Source organism: Mobula birostris, chromosome 4, assembly GCF_030028105.1.
Source record: "Mobula birostris isolate sMobBir1 chromosome 4, sMobBir1.hap1, whole genome shotgun sequence".
In the NCBI taxonomy this organism is placed as follows: Eukaryota; Metazoa; Chordata; class Chondrichthyes; order Myliobatiformes; family Myliobatidae; genus Mobula; species Mobula birostris.
This window is the reverse complement of record NC_092373.1, coordinates 96,021,787-96,039,579: the sequence shown is the minus strand read 5'-3', so window position 1 is coordinate 96,039,579 and position 17,793 is coordinate 96,021,787. Positions and strand designations below refer to the sequence as shown.

The following is a 17,793-nucleotide window of genomic DNA, read 5'->3' as shown; positions in this document are numbered from 1 at the left end:
GTTAGTTAGGAAAATTCAGTCGCTAGGTATACATGGAGAGGTGGTAAACTGGATTAGACATTGGTTCAATGGAAGAAGCCAAAGAGTGGTAGTAGAGAATTGCTTCTCCGAGTGGAGGCCTGTGACTAGTGGTGTGCCACAGGGATCAGTGCTGGGTCCATTGTTATTTGTCATCTATATCAATGATCTGGATGAGAATGTGGTAAATTGGATCAGCAATTTTGCTGATGATACAAAGATTGGAAGTGTAGTGGACAGTGAGGAAGGTTTTCAAAGCTTGCAGAGGGATTTGGACCAGCTGGAAAAATGGGCTGAAAAATGGCATATGGAGTTTAATACAGACAAGTGAGAGGTATTGCACTTTGGAAGGACAAACTAAGGTAGAACATACAAGGTGAATGGTAGGGCACTGAGGAGTGCAGTAGAACAGAGGGTTCTGGGAATACAGATACAAAATTCCTTAAAAGTGGCGTCACAGGTAGATAGGGTCGTAAAGAGAGCTTTTGGTACATTGGCCTTTATAAATCAAAGTATTGAGTATAAGAGTTGGATTGTTATGGTGAGGTTGTATAAGGCATTGGTGAGGCCGAATCTGGAGTAATGTGTTCAGTTTTGGTCTCCAAATTACACGAAGGATATTAATAAGGTTGAAAGCGTGCAGAAAAGTTTACAAGGATGTTGCCGAAACTTGTGAAACTGAGTTACAGAGAGAGGTTGAATAGGTTAGGTCTTCATTCCCCGGAGCGTAGAAGAATGAGGGGAGATTTGATGGAGGTATATAAAATTATGATGGGTGTAGATAGAGTGAACGCAAGCAGGCTTTTTCCACTGAGGCAAGGGGAGAAAAAAACCAGAGGACATGGGTTAAGGGTGAGGGGGGAAAAGTTTGAAGGGAACATTGGGGGGGGCTTCTTCACACAGAGAGTGGTGGGAGTATGGAATGAGCTGCCAGACGAGGTGGTAAATGCAGGTTCTTTTTTAACATTTAAGAATAAATTGGACAGATACATGGATGGGAGGTGCATGGAGGGATATGGTCCATGTGCAGGTCAGTGGGACTAGGCAGAAAATGGTTCGGCACAGCCAAGAAGGGCCAAGAGGCCTGTTTCTGTGCTCTAGTTTCTATGGTTTCTAAATATGCCAGTCTTCTAAATTATTAACAAAAATTACCTCTGATAAGGGAGTGTCTTTGTCACACTCTCACGCATGTAGTCAACCAGTTGTTTCTGCGTCCTTCCACTGTGGAGGAAAACAAGAGATTAACCCCACTCAATTCGCTAAAAGAAACCATCCCCAGCACCATTATAGCTCACCACAAAAGTGATTCAAAGTAATTTGTCAAGAAGGATCAGACTGCAACTGCATAGGTCACGACGATAAACGATAAAGGTCATTGTCTCGCACACTGGTGCTTAAAAGGGAATGAAGTATTTGGTTATTAGTGAAGACCATGTCTACACTAGGATTTAATGATTTATTTAAGCTGACACCAATCAGCTTGGGCATGGTGAGTATGCCAAGAAAAAAAAAATGAAGTTGTGATTGTGTTGCAGACTACATTAGAGGCAATTTTTTCAACATAAAGGAAATGACAGCAGTCAACCACAAGGGAATGCAGTTTACTATAGTGTTCAAACATAGGATTTTTGAAAAATAATTTCAGTAGAATAGTACAGCTACATTTTGTCTTCATCACAATATCAAATACAAAGTGATGCACTTAATACTAAACTTAAGATTGCCAAGATGCATTTCTTCATCAATATAATCACTATAATGATCAAAATTAGTGCCATTAAGGGTTTTCCTGCCTGGCAGAGAACAGACGAGGATTCAGTTTGATGTCTTAGCTACAAGATGCAACATTATATCCTCGTGTTGCTGGACTGAGACTTGAACCCACTTTTCATGTAGAGGATTTAGACACCGCTCCCTTATCACCCCCATACCCACCCCAGACACTCTCAACTATCGTGCTGGTGAATGTACAGTCTCTGGGAAATAAAATTAAACACCTCAGAGTAAGATTGCAGAACCAGAGGGACATCAGGGACTGCTGTGTACTTTGCTTCATAGAAACGTGGTTAACATCTGCCATTTCAGATGCAATGCTGCAACCCCATGGCTTGACCATTCTCTGCAAAGACAGGACAACACAGTCTTTTAAAGGCGGAGGAAGTGGAGTATGCTTCATGATTAACTCAGCATGGTACAGAAAAATGGTGGATCTGTCTCAAGCCTGCTTAAACAACCTGGAACATTTAGGGGTCAAATATCATGCAGTTTATCTGCCATGTCAGTTTTCTGTCACCATCCTGGTACATTCCACCTCAGGCCAACATCAGACAAGCATTGGAGGAGTAGACACCATGATTAGCAGTCACGATGCGGTGCACCAAGTGCCTTTCCTATCACTGCTGGGAATTTCAACTAGGTCACCTCGAAGGAGTTTCTACCAGCAACATGTCACTCATGGAACCTGAACAGCCAACACATTTGGCCACTGTTATACCACAGTCAAGAATGCTTACCGTGCTGTCCCATACCTACACTTTGTAAAGTTCAATTACCTAGCTGTACCTCTACTCCCAGAGTATAGGCAGAGATTAAAAACTGCAGCATCAGCGGTGAGGACCAAGAAATACGGTCAAGGATTCATTTCCCATTCAGAATATGATGGCAGAGGAAAAGGAGCCGTTCCTAAAACATTGAGATTCATTTTCAAAGCTGAATGAATTTACCACAACTGTCACCAACTTCATCAAGACCTGTGCGGATGAGTGTGTGCCTTTGAGACCATACCAGACGTACCCAAACTAAAAGCCCAAGATGAATCTCTGCTGAGGGCAAGATCTGGAGCATTTAAGGCCGATGATCCAGAAATATACAAGTAGTCCAGGTACGACCTATGGAAGGCTATTTTAAGAGCCAAAAAAAACAATTCTGATTGAGGTTAGTGATAAAAAATCAGATGCACGTCAGCTCTGGCAAGGGTTGCAGGCTATTACTTCCTGCAAGGTGAAGACTAACATCATGAGTGGCTGTGATGTTTCATGCCCAGATGAGCTCAACACCTTTTATGCACTTTGAGAGGGAGAATACACATATGTGAGTCCCTGCACCATCTAGTGACCCTGTGAACTCTGTCTCAAAAGCCAACGTCAGAACACCTTTCAAGACAGCGAACCCTAGCAAGGAAAAATGCCCTGATGGGGCTCTGAAAACCTGTGTCAACTAAATGGTGGGTGTGTGCAAGGACATATTCAATCTCTCACTGCTGCAGTCAGAGGTTCCCACCTGACAATCATACCAGTGCCCAAGAAGAGCAGGGTGAGCTGCCTCAACGTCCATCACCTAATGGCACTCACATCTACTGTGATGAAGTACCTTGGGAGGTTGGTCTTGGCCAGAATCAACTCCTGCCTAAGGAAGGAGCTGGACCCACTGCAATTTGCCTATCACCACAATAATCCTTAGCAGATGCAAGCTCACTAGTTCTCTACTCTACTTTGGCTCACTAGGACAATAATATTTCAGGCTACTGTTAATAGATTAAAGCTCAGCATTCAACACAATCATACTCTCAATTCTAATCAACAAGCTCCAAATCCTGGACCCCTGTACCTCCCTCTGCAACTAAAGCCTTGACTTCCTCACAGGGACCTAACACAGTCTGGGCAGACTGGAAATATCATCTCCTCATCGCTGACAATCAACACAGGTGCACCTCAAGGATACATACTTAGTCCTGCTCTACTCTCCCTACACCCACAACTGTGTGGCTAAGTGCAGCTCAGATGCCATCTATTAATTTGCCGACGACACAACTATTTTTGGCACAATTTCAGAGGGTGAGGAGGAGTAATACAGGAATGAGATAGATCAGCTGGTTGAATGGTGATGCAACCAGAACCTTGCTCTCAACATCAGTAAGACCAAGGAACTGATTGTAGACTTCTGGAAGGAGAAGTCAAGGGAAAACACACCAGTCCTAATTGAGGGATCAGCAGTGGAACGGGTCAGCAGTTCAGTTTCTGGATGTCAGCACGTCTGAAGATCTATCATATTGATGTTATTACGAAGAAGGCACAACAGCAGCTATATTTCATCAGCAGTTTGAGGAAACTTGTATTTCACAAAAGGTACATACAAATTTCTACAAATGTACCATGGGGAGTATTCTACCTGGTTGCATCACTGTCTGATATGGAGGGCCCATTGGAAAAAGTCGCAGAAAGTTGTAAACACAGCCAGCTCCATTGTGGGCACGAGCCTCTTCAGTATCAAGGGCATCTTCAAAAGGCAATGTCTCAAAAAGGCGGCATCCATCATCAAGGCCCTCCATCACCAGGACATACCCTCATCTTGTTGCTACTATCAAGAAGCCTGAAGTCACACACCCAATGTTTCAGGAACCGCTCCTTCCCTTCTGACATCATATTCTGAATGGGCAATCAATCCTTGAACACTACTTCACTGTTTTTCCACTTCCTTTCTGCACTACTTATTTAATTATTATTTTTTTTTAAATATACTTGTTATTGTTGTTTATAGTTTGTTATATATTGCACTATACTGCTGCAAAGCAACAAATTCCACAATGTACTGTATGCCAGTGGTCCCCAACCTCCGGGCAGCAGACCGATACATTGCTGCAAAGAATGCAGCGGCGCAGCGGTAGTCGGAACGCACCCAGCACATCTTTAAGAAAAAAGCCGAAATAAACAAGCTAATTAATTAGGTGCTGCCCGGCATGTAAACGTCGGCCCAGATCAGAGGCAATTGCCGATTGCATCACTTCTGATCTGGGTCGACATTTACATGCCCGGCAGCACCTAGTTAATTAGCTTGTTTATTTCTGCTTTTTTCTTAAAGATGTGCTGAGTGCGTCCCGGCTACCGTTGCACTCTTCGCGGCAATGTATCAGTCCACGGCCCGGAGGTTGGGGACCACTGCTGTATGCAGTGATACTAAACGATATTGATTCTAAATTATTCTGTATATTACATGCATTCAGTTACAACACCTTCAGTTCTCTATTCATCACCCTTTTCAATTTTGCTCCTAAATTACACTTCAATTCATCCCACTGATGAAGCACAGGCAGATGATAGGGCAAAATTGCATCAGTCTCACTACACACTAAATCTACTTGTATACCAACTGCCCCATCCTCAGTCCGACCAACTCCAGTTCTCATCCCCTGAAAAGTGACTTAAAACCCTCCCCAACAGCTCTAGCAAATCTGCCAGCAAAGATACTGCTCCCCCTTGGGTTCAGGTGTAAACCGTTCTTTTTGTACAGGTCATCACTTCCCCAGAAGAGATCTCAATGATCCAGTAAACTGAAACCTGCCTCCTGCACCAATTCCTCAACCCTGCATTCATCTGTCAAATTATCCTATTTTACCCTCACTGGCTGCAATCCAGAGATTACAACCCTAGAGGTCCAGTTTTTCAACTTTCTATTTAACTCCCTATATTCTCTCTTCAGGACCGCCTCCCTTTTCCTGCCTAAATTGATTAGGATCTTTGAAGTAACAATTCTCCTGCTGCATTTCAAATTATTTTAAAACTCATATATCATTAGGCCCTATAAAACTCTGGTTGCAGTTACTTCATTAGCAGGGGAGCAATCTAGTTTACATACAGCCAGAGACCTGAAGTCTAAACAGAGCAAATGGCAAAAATTGTGAGCATGCATTTTAATGCAAAATATTAATATTTTACATTTTTCATGGTGCTGCTCACATTAAGATATAGTGTTGCAGAAAAGCTACTTCTGTACCAACAATTTATTGTAAAGTACGATTTTCTGTAATATTTTCTAACTGTTACAAAAGTTGAGAACAAGGTCATTCAAAGATTAATTGGTATTCAATAGAAATTCAATTGCTGAGTCCCTTGGGAATGTCACAGGGTTGCAGATGCTGTGGCTCCAGTATTTACTATTCAAGACAACATGTGGTAAGTGATTGCTTCTCATTAGTCTCAGTGTGAAAGACAGGACTGCTTGGAATATTATATATCATCAGCGGTCTCAATTATCTACTCATTTAATTCACTTGTAGATAAATTCCAAATATTGGTAATTTTTGCAAAATCAATATTAAAACATAACTACTGTAAACAAATACAAATATTATTTTAAAATATAGCTACCAACTACCTGTATCTAAAGGAGGATCCCCGGGTGAATAAAATTGCCTTGGCCTTTGGCTTGGGTTGGTCCAGGAGTCTGAAGAAAGTATGATATTCAACGCAGTTCTTCCAGAAAATCTTACACAGGTCACGGTCAGGCAGAAGAAATTCCAATGTATCTTGGTAGGAATCCTGTAATCAGAGCAGAACCAAGTCATTTGTTTCAAAAGTTCCCCAAAAACTGCTGTTTGGATACTCTACAGAATAAAAATCAAGGTATTTAAAAAGGGACAAGGAAGCTCCAAACTGAATGAAGTACTGGGGAACTGGAAGCTTAGGAGAGTACTTTTCCGATGTGAGGCTGGAAATAGTGGCAAAGGTCACAGAGACTTAGATACAAGGAGGCTAATTTGACGAGTAACAGTTCAGATATATGTATGACAACATATGTTTGGAAGTCATGAAAACAAAGCGTTCCACTGTATCTGAATATATGTGTCAAAAATAAGCCAATTACTAATTCAGATTGTAGTTAAGTTGCATCCAAATTCCTATAAATACGCATGCAGTCCACCAGGTAATCCATTTTATTGGTGTCAACTGAGCTATAAATGAATTCCGGCTAAAACACCAAAAAGAACTGAGTTCTTTTACAACCAGCAAAAGAAAGAAAAGCAGACACAAACAAGAGACAATACACATCAAAGTTGCTGGTGAACACAGCAGGCCAGGCAGCATCTCTATGAAGAGAGACAGTCGACGTTTCAGGACGAGACCCTTCGTCAGGACTAACAGACACAATGTATTCCACCTGAAAAGTCAGCATTGCTCTGGATCATCAGTGCTGCACTCATGGCATTGTGACTCTCGGGGGCAGCTGCTACTACTGAAGACAAGAGGGGCACAAGTTTAGTGGAAGGGCCAGAAGGAAGGAGGGAGCAACTGGATGTTTTGAAAGAATGTGAAGTGTAAGGATTGTGCAAGATTGTATTAAAATATGTCAAGCTGCATATTCTTACATGCTGTGAAACAGCTGCTCCACCAGCAGTCTGCCTTTGAACTGTGGCATGTGAATGCTGTTATTTAACTTCAACTTGAGAATGTTTGCATATTTTAGGGGGTTGACATTCACAAGAGCTTGGCATTCCTCATGACTTGCAGCATCTTTGGCTAAATTCTCAAATTCCTCTGCACAGCTATTTTATTTTAGAAACCATCTTTTTGTTAAAGCTTTCATTCACTTCTTTCAAAGCACACTATTGATAGTAATTTCACATCTTATATCAGCAAAATTAAAATCAAACCGTACTTGGACCTCTGGGTGGAGCTTGATGAGGAATCTTTTCCTCTTGAAACTAAGCTTTCGGATCTTCGCCCAATTAAAGGTGTTTATTTTTGTATTACCCTGGAGATGAGAGAAGAGTGCAGGGAAAGAGTAAAAAGGCAAATTAACAATGAAATGAACTTAAACCCTTAAATCAATAAACCTATAAGTGGATTTAATTGCGCAGCTTCCAGAAGCAGGCAATGAAAAAGCATTAACTAACGGCACACACTGAGTATCAAGCCACTGGCAAAATCTGCTAAAACTACCCTTCAAGGCAGCTTGCTGCATTCTAGATAGACTTGCGTAGGAGAGTTGCACCTTGAATACCACATTAGCATGTGGCCGACTATAGACAATCCTTTCCCACCTCCAGCTCCTCCCTCTCCTGGGACCTCTGGTTCTGTGTGATACCCCACCTCTACAAAATAGGAGTTAACCAGGTAACATTAAATTATTGGATGTGTTTGTTAATGTATTCATGAAAATGGAAGATCATGTAATTTAAAGAGAGAAGTCATAGATACAGAGTTACACAACATGGAAACAGACTTCAGCCTAACAAGTCAACAGCATCAAGTACCCATTTTTATACTGATCCTCTTTAACTAGTTTCATTCTCCTCACATTCCCAACAGCTCCCTGCCAGACTCAACCTACATATTAATGGCAGTAGCTAACCAACCTGCAATTTTTTTGGATGTAGTTGGAAACTGGGGTACCCAGAGAATATACAGACTTCTGGATAGCTTCAGGGATCAGGATTTGAACGTTTGCTGCCGGTGCAAACTCTACTAGGCAATGACTCTACTAGCTATGCCACCACAGAAGTATTTCTAATAGCAGTGTGCCAATGATCAGCATTAAATAAAAGTTTGGAGTGTCACAGGAAAGAGGAGAGAATTAAAGAAAATATTAAAACAAGAACTGGATACCATTAATTTTAGAGAAAGCATAATGGATTACTTTACAAAGGTGCATCCAGTAATCTGACACAGATTTCTGCAACACATAAATAATAGTTACCTGAGCCTATACTTTGATGTCTAACTGCATGAATTACAAGGATCAGTATACTGAATTTTCTTAGTTTCAAGTTCATGTCTACCTGAAATACCAGCACCCCCATGTGGGCCACAGCCAGATTGATTTTCGTCCCTTCTTTGTCAGTGGCTGGATGAAACCGAATTCCATACATCTCGAGCTTCCGAGCTATCTCCAAAACCTGGAAATCTGACTCATTCGGAGTCTGACCTCTGGAACACAAACCAGATAGGAGACAGTATAGACTTGTGCCACAAGTCTTCAAAACTCAAAGTACAAACACCACTACACACAACCCTGAGATTCTTTTTCTGCAGGCATACTTTGCACATCTCTAGAACAGTGACTGCAAACAGTAAACAAATTCTGCAAATGCAGATAATAAATAAATAGCAAAAAAATGAGCATGAAGTAACAAGATAAGAGTCCTTAAATGCATGTAGTTATCCCCTTTTGTTCAAGAGCGTGATGGTTAAAGGGTAGTAACTGTTCTTGAACCTGGTGGTACAAGTTCTGAGACTTCTGTACCTTCTATCTGATGGCAGCAGCGAGAAAAGAGCATGGCCCGGGTAGTGAGATCTTTGGATGATAGATGCTGCTTTCCTACAGCACCATTTCATGTAGATGTGTTCAATGGTTGGGAGGGTACTAGGCTGAATCCACTACCTTTTGTTGGACTTTCCACTCAGTGTTCTCTTACCAGGCCGTAACGCAGCCAGTAAGCACACTCTACACCACACACCTCTTCATCTGAAAATAGGAAAATTCAGTGCATCAACTATGCAGATACGAGGGCTATGGTTAGTAATCCAGACTCTACTAACCAAGCGATTTAGACATGAGCAGCTTTGTGCATAATAAATAAACTCGAATCGAAAACAATTAACTATTCAGGAACACGAGGAAATCTGCAGATGCTGGAATTTCAAGCAACACACATAAAAGTTGCTGGTGAACATTACAGGCCAGGCAGCATCTCTAGGAAGAGGTACAGTCGACGTTTCGGGCCGAGACCCTTCGTCAGGCCTGCTGCGTTCACCAGCAACTTTTATGTGTGTAACTACTCAGGACTTTGTAGCACAGTAAATATAGGTTCAACCTCCAAGGCAGCTTTAAACTACAATATTAACTGAGTAATACAATTATCAGTCACTTTGACAATGCCTTTGGAAAGCCCTAAACACTCAACCATTCCTTGTTACTTACCATGAGTTCAGCTACTCTGAAACTTGAACCAGGGATATAGAGAAGGCAGGTCTCAATGTCAAGACAAATCACTAGTTTTCATCCTTCAAATCAGATTGATGTGTGATAAAGATTTTGTTTTGTTTTACCTGCCACGTTCTTGATTTCTGATCGACATACCAAATTAGAAGACTCCTGTAATTCAACTTTGCACCCAGTCACAAAGACATACTATTCACACTTCACTGCTACAATGACAAATGTTTTGGCAGCAGAGGGATTTCAAGCTCCATATTGTCTATCATTATAGTATACGATGTGATCCAAAGACCAGCATCAATAAGCAGGAAATAACTCAAACAACCTACTGGGACGTCCATCTGTGACCTTCAATTTTGCTGTTCTAAGGCAGCATCCTGTCTTTGTAACACTTGAGGGCACTGTAATCCACACATCACATTTTAGAAAATTCATCAACACAAGTCCCACCTTCCATGGAAGAGAGTCCAATCACCCAAAAAGCTGAAGCCCTCCCTCCAGCAACATCGGTCAGCCACATGTTAAACTGTACTATCTTCCCATTTCTAGCTTCATTACTATGTAGCAACAGTGAGATCACCACCCTGGAGGTCTTATCTTTTAACTCCTAACTCCCTGAACTCACTCTGCAGGGCCTCTTCACCTTTTCTGCCTGTGCCACTAGTGCCACCATGAACAACAACCTCTGGCTGTTCACCCTACCATTTTAAGAATGGTACGGACTCTATCTGAGATTACCTTGATCCTCACACTGGGGAGGCAACATACCATACAGTAATCTCATTCTCTTGCACAAAAAACCTCCTGTCCCAAACCAATGAATCCCCTATCAATACTGACTGCTTCTTCTCCACTCTCCTCCCTTCCCTTCCGAAGCATAGAGCCAGGGACCTCACTGCTGTGCTTTTCTTCTGCTAGGTCACTCCCCTCCAAAGTACTGAAAACTATATACTTGTTATTGAGGGAACAGCTACACACACTTGCAACTATCGCCTTTCCCGCTCCTGAAAGTCACCCAGTTACTTTTGTCCTGCACCTCAGATGTAACTACCTCCCCATATCTCAGGTTAATCAACCTTCAGCTGGATACACTTCTTGCAAGTGTAGTCATCAAGGACAATACAGGTATCTCCATCTGTCCACATCCTACAAGAGGACCCACTCTAACCTTATCCAGTCAAACACTGGACACTCCATTTAAAACAAAATTCTTTTTTATTGGTCCTTATCAATTGCCTAATAAACCAAATGATCCCAAGCCCACTGAAAGTCCTAACAGGCCCTACTCATATTTTTTTTTTAATTTTGAGCTCACTCCTTTGTGTTTGTCTAGCTTCTTCTTAAATTATGCTACTTACCTCAGCAGCACCAAGCAGCTTCGTGCAAATTCAGTATTACAACTCCTTATGTCAGCTAGATTCATGAGTAGAAATAGTTAACATTTATAACTTCATAATCCAAGCTTTGCTCTCAGGTCTTCCTTTTCCTAGAGAAATGATCCTGGTTTATTCCATCTTTCCTCATAAGAATAACATTTCAGTTGTTGAATCCTGGTAAATATTTTCTCAAGTATCTCTCATCGTTTCCATAACATGGAGAACATGGAGAACATAACTTTTCACAATATTTCAAGTGTGGCAGATTGCAAATATGAATGGTTCTTCCACTTCAGTCCCTCCAAAAATAAAGTCTACAGTTTTTTGGCCTTATTAACACACACTGCTACTTTTAGATGATCTACCTGTCTATAAACCAAATTCTTCTTCCTCTACTCAATTAAACATTTTTATTAGAGAAGTTAATTTGCCAATTTAATTACTAGAATATTATTGCCTTTCTGCATTTGGTCTTTGTGCTAATTATGCCCTGCCAATATGGCATCTGTTGTAAATTTTGGAGCTGCACTTGTGATTTCAGTGCCCAACTAGTCATAAATGGTGAATCCTAGGCCCACCATTCACCAGTTCAATGAACCATCTGAAATCCTTGCTCCGCTTTTTTAAATATTTAGACTTCAGTTTAATTTTCAGAAAAGTGAATACCCAGAGTTTGAGTCATAGAAAGAATTTCAAAAATGAAACAAACTACAACAGTGTTTAGTTTGCAACTGCCATTTCATTACAAAGGTTAGCCTGGAGCTTGCGAAGTACATCCCCTATGACTTAGTATGAAATTGGTTTCAATTTAATGCTTCTTTCCCTGAATGTGTATAGATATTAGGAAATAAAACTACCCTAACCCTCTAGATCCACACTGAAGGCTTTTCATTTGCAAAAATTTTCATGGAGTAATTCAATACTAATAGGAGATACGTGATGTCATGCACATTATCTAACACACCATGGTTCACAGAAATATCAGAAGAACTCTTTGTATTATATCACCTGTTTCTAAATAGACAGTCCCAAGTAATTGGTGGATTATACAGCAGAAATTAAGATACTATCACAGCTGAGCCACGCAATGCAGACATATCAGAGATCACCCTATAATAACGAGATAGATACTTTATTGACTCCAAGGGAGATTACTATAGCATTACAAGTGCACAGATATACAAATATTAGAAAAAAAAATAAAATAATTTACCTTAAGATGTACAAGATTTACACATCAGAAATTGCAAAATTACAAGATTTACACATTCACACTGATAAGATGATAGTGCAAGAATTACCATATTATATAGCAATGGGTTCACATCATCCAGATAATAAGTGATGGTATTGCACAGGATGTCCACAATAGCAGTGTGTGGTAAACAGAGGTTAATAACAGTCTACCAGGAGGAGGTCATCACTTCCCCAGCTATAGGTTGACTCATTACAGAATCTAATGGCCAAGGGCAAGAAAGACCTCGTATAGTGCTCTTTAGAGCAGTGCAGTTATCATAGTCTATTACTGAAAGTGCTCCTCTGTTCAGCCAAGGTGGCACGCAGAGGGTAAGAAACATTGTCCAGAATTGCCAGGATTTTCCGTAGGGTCCTTTGTCCTACCTCAGCCTCCAATGTGTCCAGTTTGACTCCTACAACAGAGCCAGCCTTTCTAATTGGTTTATTGAGCCTGCTGGCATCCATGTTGATGCCATTGCCCCAGTGCACCACAGTACTGGCAACAAACAGACTGGTAGAACAAGTGAAAGAGAGCCCTGCATACTCCAAGGAACCTCAGTCTCCTTAGGAAGTAGAGACAACTCTGGCCCTTCTTATACATAGCTTCTGTGTTGGTGCTCCAATCAAGTCTGTCGTCCAGGTGCATCCCCAGGTATTTGTAGGTCCTCACACATCCATGTCCTCACCATCAATAGTAACAGGAAGCAGTGCAGGCTTGGTCTGCCTGAAGTACATCACCATCTCCTTTGTCTTACTGATGTTGAGCTGCAGATGATTCAGCTTGCACCATTCGACAAAGTCCTCCACTAGGGCCCTGTACTCATCCTCCTGCCCTCCCTTCATACACCCAACTATTGCTGTGTCATCAGAGAATCAGTCTTGTATATGAAGTCCAAGGTATGCAGGGTAAACAGGAAGGGAGCCAGTACAGTCCCCTATGGGACCCCAGTGCTGCTTATAGCCATACCTGACACACAGCTCTGAAGTCGCGCAAACTATGGTCTGTCAATCAGGTAGTCCATTATCTAGGATACAATGGAAGTGCAAACCTACATTGAATATTCTTCCCCCCAGAAATGAGGGCTGCAAGGTATCGAAGGCACTTGAGAAATCAAAAAAATATGATCCTCACCGTGCTGGCCTGCTTATCCAAATGGGAGTAGGCTTTGTTCAGCAGGTAGATGACAACATCATCAACTTCAATACGTTCCTGGTCGGCAACCTGCAGGGGATCAAGGCCTGATCTGACTAGGGGTCAAAGGTGAGCCAAGACCAACCTCTTTAGGGTCTTCATGATGTGTGAGGTCAGGGCCATTGGACGGTAGTCATTCAAGACTTTTGGGTCGGCCATTCTTTCAGGTCAAGTCAGGTCGCTTTTTATTGTCATTTCGACCATAAACTGCTGGTACAGTACACAGTAAAACTGAAACAATGCTCCTGAAGGACCATGATGCTACATGAAACAACACAAAACTACACTAGACTAAGTGAGACAACACAAGGCTACACTAGACTACAGACCTACACAGGACTACATAAAGTGCACAAAACAGTGCAGGGCAGTACAATAAATAATAAACAAGACAATAGGCACAGTAGAGGGCAAATTACAATATAATTAATGATGCAGATGTCAGTCTAGTGGCGGGGTATTAAGGAGTCTGATGGCGTGTATAGTGTAAATGTCTGTAATGGCGGGAAGAGAGACCCCGATGATCTTCTCAGCTGACCTCACTATCCACTGCAGGGTCTTGCGATTTGAGACAGTGCAATTTCCAAACCAGGCAGTGAAGCAGCTGCTCAGGATGCTCTCAGTACAACCTCTGTAGAATGTGGTGAGGATGGGGAGGGGGGAGGTGGAAGATGGACTTTTCTCAACCTTCGCAGAAACTAGAGACGCTGCCGTGCTTTCTTGGCTATGGAGCTGGTGTTGAGGGACCAGGTGAGATTCTCCGTCAGGTAAACACCAAGAAATTTGGTGCTCTTAGCGATCTCAACAGAGGAGCCGTCAATGTTCAGCGGAGAGCGGGTACTGGGACCACACACATGATGTTTTCCACGGAGTCGGGACCCTTTACATAGTCATAGTCATACTCTATTGATCCCGGGGGAAACTGGTTTTCGTTACAGTTGCACCATAAATAATAAACAGTAATAGAACCATAAATAGTTAAATAGTAATATGTAAATTATGCCAGTAAATTATGAAATAAGTCCAGGACCAGCCTATTGGCTCAGGGTGTCTGACCCTCCAAGGGAGGAGTTGTAAAGTTTGATGGCCACAGGCAGGAATGACTTCCTATGACACTCTGTGCTGCATCTCGGTGGAATGAGTCTCTGGCTGAATGTACTCCTGTGCCTACCCAGTACATTACGTAGTGGATGGGAGACGTTGACCAAGATGGCATGCAATTTAGACAGCATCCTCTTTTCAGACACCACCGTGAGAGAGTCCAGTTCCATCCCCACAACATCACTGGCCTTACAAATGAGTTTGTTGATTCTGTTGGTATCTGCTACCCTCAGCCTGCTGCCCCAGCACACAACAGCAAACATGATAGCACTGGCCACCACGGACTCGTAGAACATCCTCAGCATCATCCGGCAGTTGTTAAAGGACCTCAGTCTCCTCCGGAAATAGAGACGGCTCTGACCCTTCTTGTAGACAGCCTCAGTGTTCTTTGACCAGTCCAGTTTATCGTCAATTCGTATCCCCAGGTACTTGTAATCCTCCACCATGTCCACACTGACCCCCTGGATGGAAACAGGGGTCACCGGTACCTTAGCTCTCCTCAGGTCCAGCACCAGCTCCTTAGTCTTTTTCACATTAAGCTGCAGATAATTCTGCTCACACCATGTGACAAAGTTTCCTACGGTAGCCCTGTACTCAGATTGAAAACGTGCTGGAGAACTCCACACAGCTGCTCAGTGCACTCTTTCAGAACATTGGGGTTGACACCATCTGATCCCATTGCTTTGCTGTGTCTTGAGTTTCCCCAGGGCCCTTCTCACTTGCTCAGTAGTGAAGGTGAGTCCATGATGACTGGGAAGTTGGTGGAAGATGGGTGCTGGAGGAGGTGAAGATCGAGATGATAGCAGTTGGTATGAGAAGGTGTTGATGGTAGGTTCAGAGCAAGGAAGGAATGTAGACAGTGGTACCCTGTGTTGTTCACCCACATGTTGAATAGGACGGGGGAGGAGGGAAGAGGAAGGAGGAAGGCATTGGTGTTGAGGGAACATTGGGTGCCTCAGCACCTGGACTGTGTGCTGAGGGCAACTGTCAAACCTACTGAAGAATTGGTTTACTCATTAGCCCGTTCATGGCTGTTTCCTGAGGCCCTACAGCTAGGCTGATTGAAGCCAGAGATGTTCTTCACGCTCTCCACAACTCCCGTGTGTTACTCTGCCCAAGCTTGTCCTCCAGCTCTCTCCTGTATTCCTCTTTAGCCACTTTGATCTTCTCCTTTAGCTCCCTCTGCACGTGTCAATTCCTCTGTCTCCAGATCTAAAAGCTCTCTTTTTGTGTTTGAGAAGAGCCTTCAGATCACTGGTGACCCATGGTTTGCTGCTAGAGAAGCAGCAAACAGTCCTTGATGGTATTACAATGTCCACACAGGATTTGATGTAGCCAGTGATGCAATCGATAAGTCTGTTAATGTCCTCCCCATATGGTTCACAAAGCACATTCCAGTCAGTAACCTCAAAGCAACCCTTCAAAGCCTCAATGGCCTCTGGAGAACATTTCTTTACTATCTTGGTGGTAGCTAGCTGTTGCTGTACTTTGGGCTCATACAAGGGCGTGAGGTGAATCAGGTTGTGACCTGATCTTCCAAGTGGGGGGAGAGCTGTGGAGTTGTATGCATCTTCAGCATTTTGCTTACATGAGATCCAGTGTTTTACTTTCTCTTGTACGACACTTGTCAAACTGACTGAAGGAGGGTAGGGTTTTCGAGAGAGAAAGAAGGTTAAAGTTTCCCGATATTGCAGTGAACTCATTGGGGTGTTGAGTCTGGAGTCTCGCGATAGTAGTGTGCGTGAAGTCACACACAGTATCGGGACTGCGTTGGGAAAGTGGAATGCGGACAACAAGCAATATGGAGCATCTGAGTCACGCGGTAGATAATAAGGACACAAACTCACAGTAAGCAGTCCAACGTCGTACCGCAGATTTGTTCTTTCACAGAAATGTGACTGGAATTACACCATCTATTGTTCACAAGCACAGCAAGCCCACCTCCCTTCCTCCTACTGCACTATAACTTAACTCTGCCTGCTCGTATCGTTGTAAACCCATTCACAGTAGCGTTGGAATCTGGGATTTTTTCGTGTAGCCATGTCTCAGTGAAACACATAACCCTGCATTCCCGGTACTCGTTCTGTGTCCTCATGAGTACTGCTAGTTCCTCCATTTTTTTTGCCAGCGATCTTGCATTCCTCACAATGATAGATAGGAGATATGGTTCATATCTCCGTCTCTTGTTGTGCCGCTTTTTACACAATCTGCTGCCTCAGTATCTCCATCTCAGTTCGTTAGGAATATCGCACTTCTGTTGGTCAAACAAAGGCTGCTTGCAGGCTGCTATTAGCTGCTCCCTCGTCTATACAGTATTGCCTCCACTACTGCAGTCACAGCACTCGATGGAATAAAGTATCCGACAGCCAGAAGGATCATGAAAATGCTCTTAAACAGAGTGATGTCCATTGTTACATCGCAGTGTTGCTAGCCAGTACAAAAACAAACAAAAGAAATGCACTAAATAATGTCAGGACAAACAAACACACAGAGCTACTGTAACGTGCTGCCACCGGAGCAAAATCCGGAATTAAATATTGTGAGATAGTCAGAGGCGAGGCTGGTTTGGGGGAATGAATCATGCTGGGGCATCATGAGGCATGCAGAGGTGAGGCTGGTTCAGGAGATGAGCCATGCTGGGCATTATGAGCTACCACATGTTCAAGCCAGGGTTGCAGACAGCGTTGGTGGTATCATTGCCAGAGATGGAGAGAGCGATTTGGAGAGGAGTCGATGCGGAGGACTATCACTGCCCATCCACCTAACCCAGATGCAAGGTTGGAACGTTCTGAACGCCGAGCCAGTTTGACGAGTTTGAGAATGGCTTGAGGTTGACCAAGCACTTGGAGAACATTACACAAATTAACAGCGTACTGACGATGTCTCCTCATATGGTGAGAAAACATTTGCATATAGATTGCCAAGCTTGGAGGACAACTCAACCCAACCATGAACCACCCAAGCCACACATTTTCAGAGTTATTTCCATTCTTTACTACCTAACATAGCCAGATTCTTAAAAATCACCATCTCATAAACACATAAAAATATCAAAAATCTGCAGTTGCTCGAAATAGAAAATAAAACCAAACAGCAGAGGCACTGTTTGTGGGGAGAAAGGCATATCAATTCAGTCAACATTTCAGGTACACTGTC

At 42.7% G+C, this 17,793-nt stretch overlaps 1 protein-coding gene across 5 annotated transcripts in view; it reads right to left on the bottom strand.

Moving 5' to 3' along the window:
- Positions 1-17,793, bottom strand: part of farp2 (FERM, RhoGEF and pleckstrin domain protein 2) — a 220,429-nt gene that overhangs the window by 140,544 nt on the left and 62,092 nt on the right. For 4 of the 5 annotated variants that reach the window (XM_072255824.1, XM_072255825.1, XM_072255827.1 and 1 more), the window contains 4 exons: positions 8,573-8,720; positions 7,450-7,545; positions 6,169-6,332; positions 1,171-1,239 (listed from right to left, as the gene is read on the bottom strand). In XM_072255824.1, coding sequence (XP_072111925.1) covers positions 1,171-1,239; positions 6,169-6,332; positions 7,450-7,545; positions 8,573-8,720 — 477 coding nt within the window. The remainder of the gene's footprint in view (positions 1-1,170; positions 1,240-6,168; positions 6,333-7,449; positions 7,546-8,572; positions 8,721-17,793) is intronic. The other variant, XM_072255826.1, reaches the window with a different exon arrangement.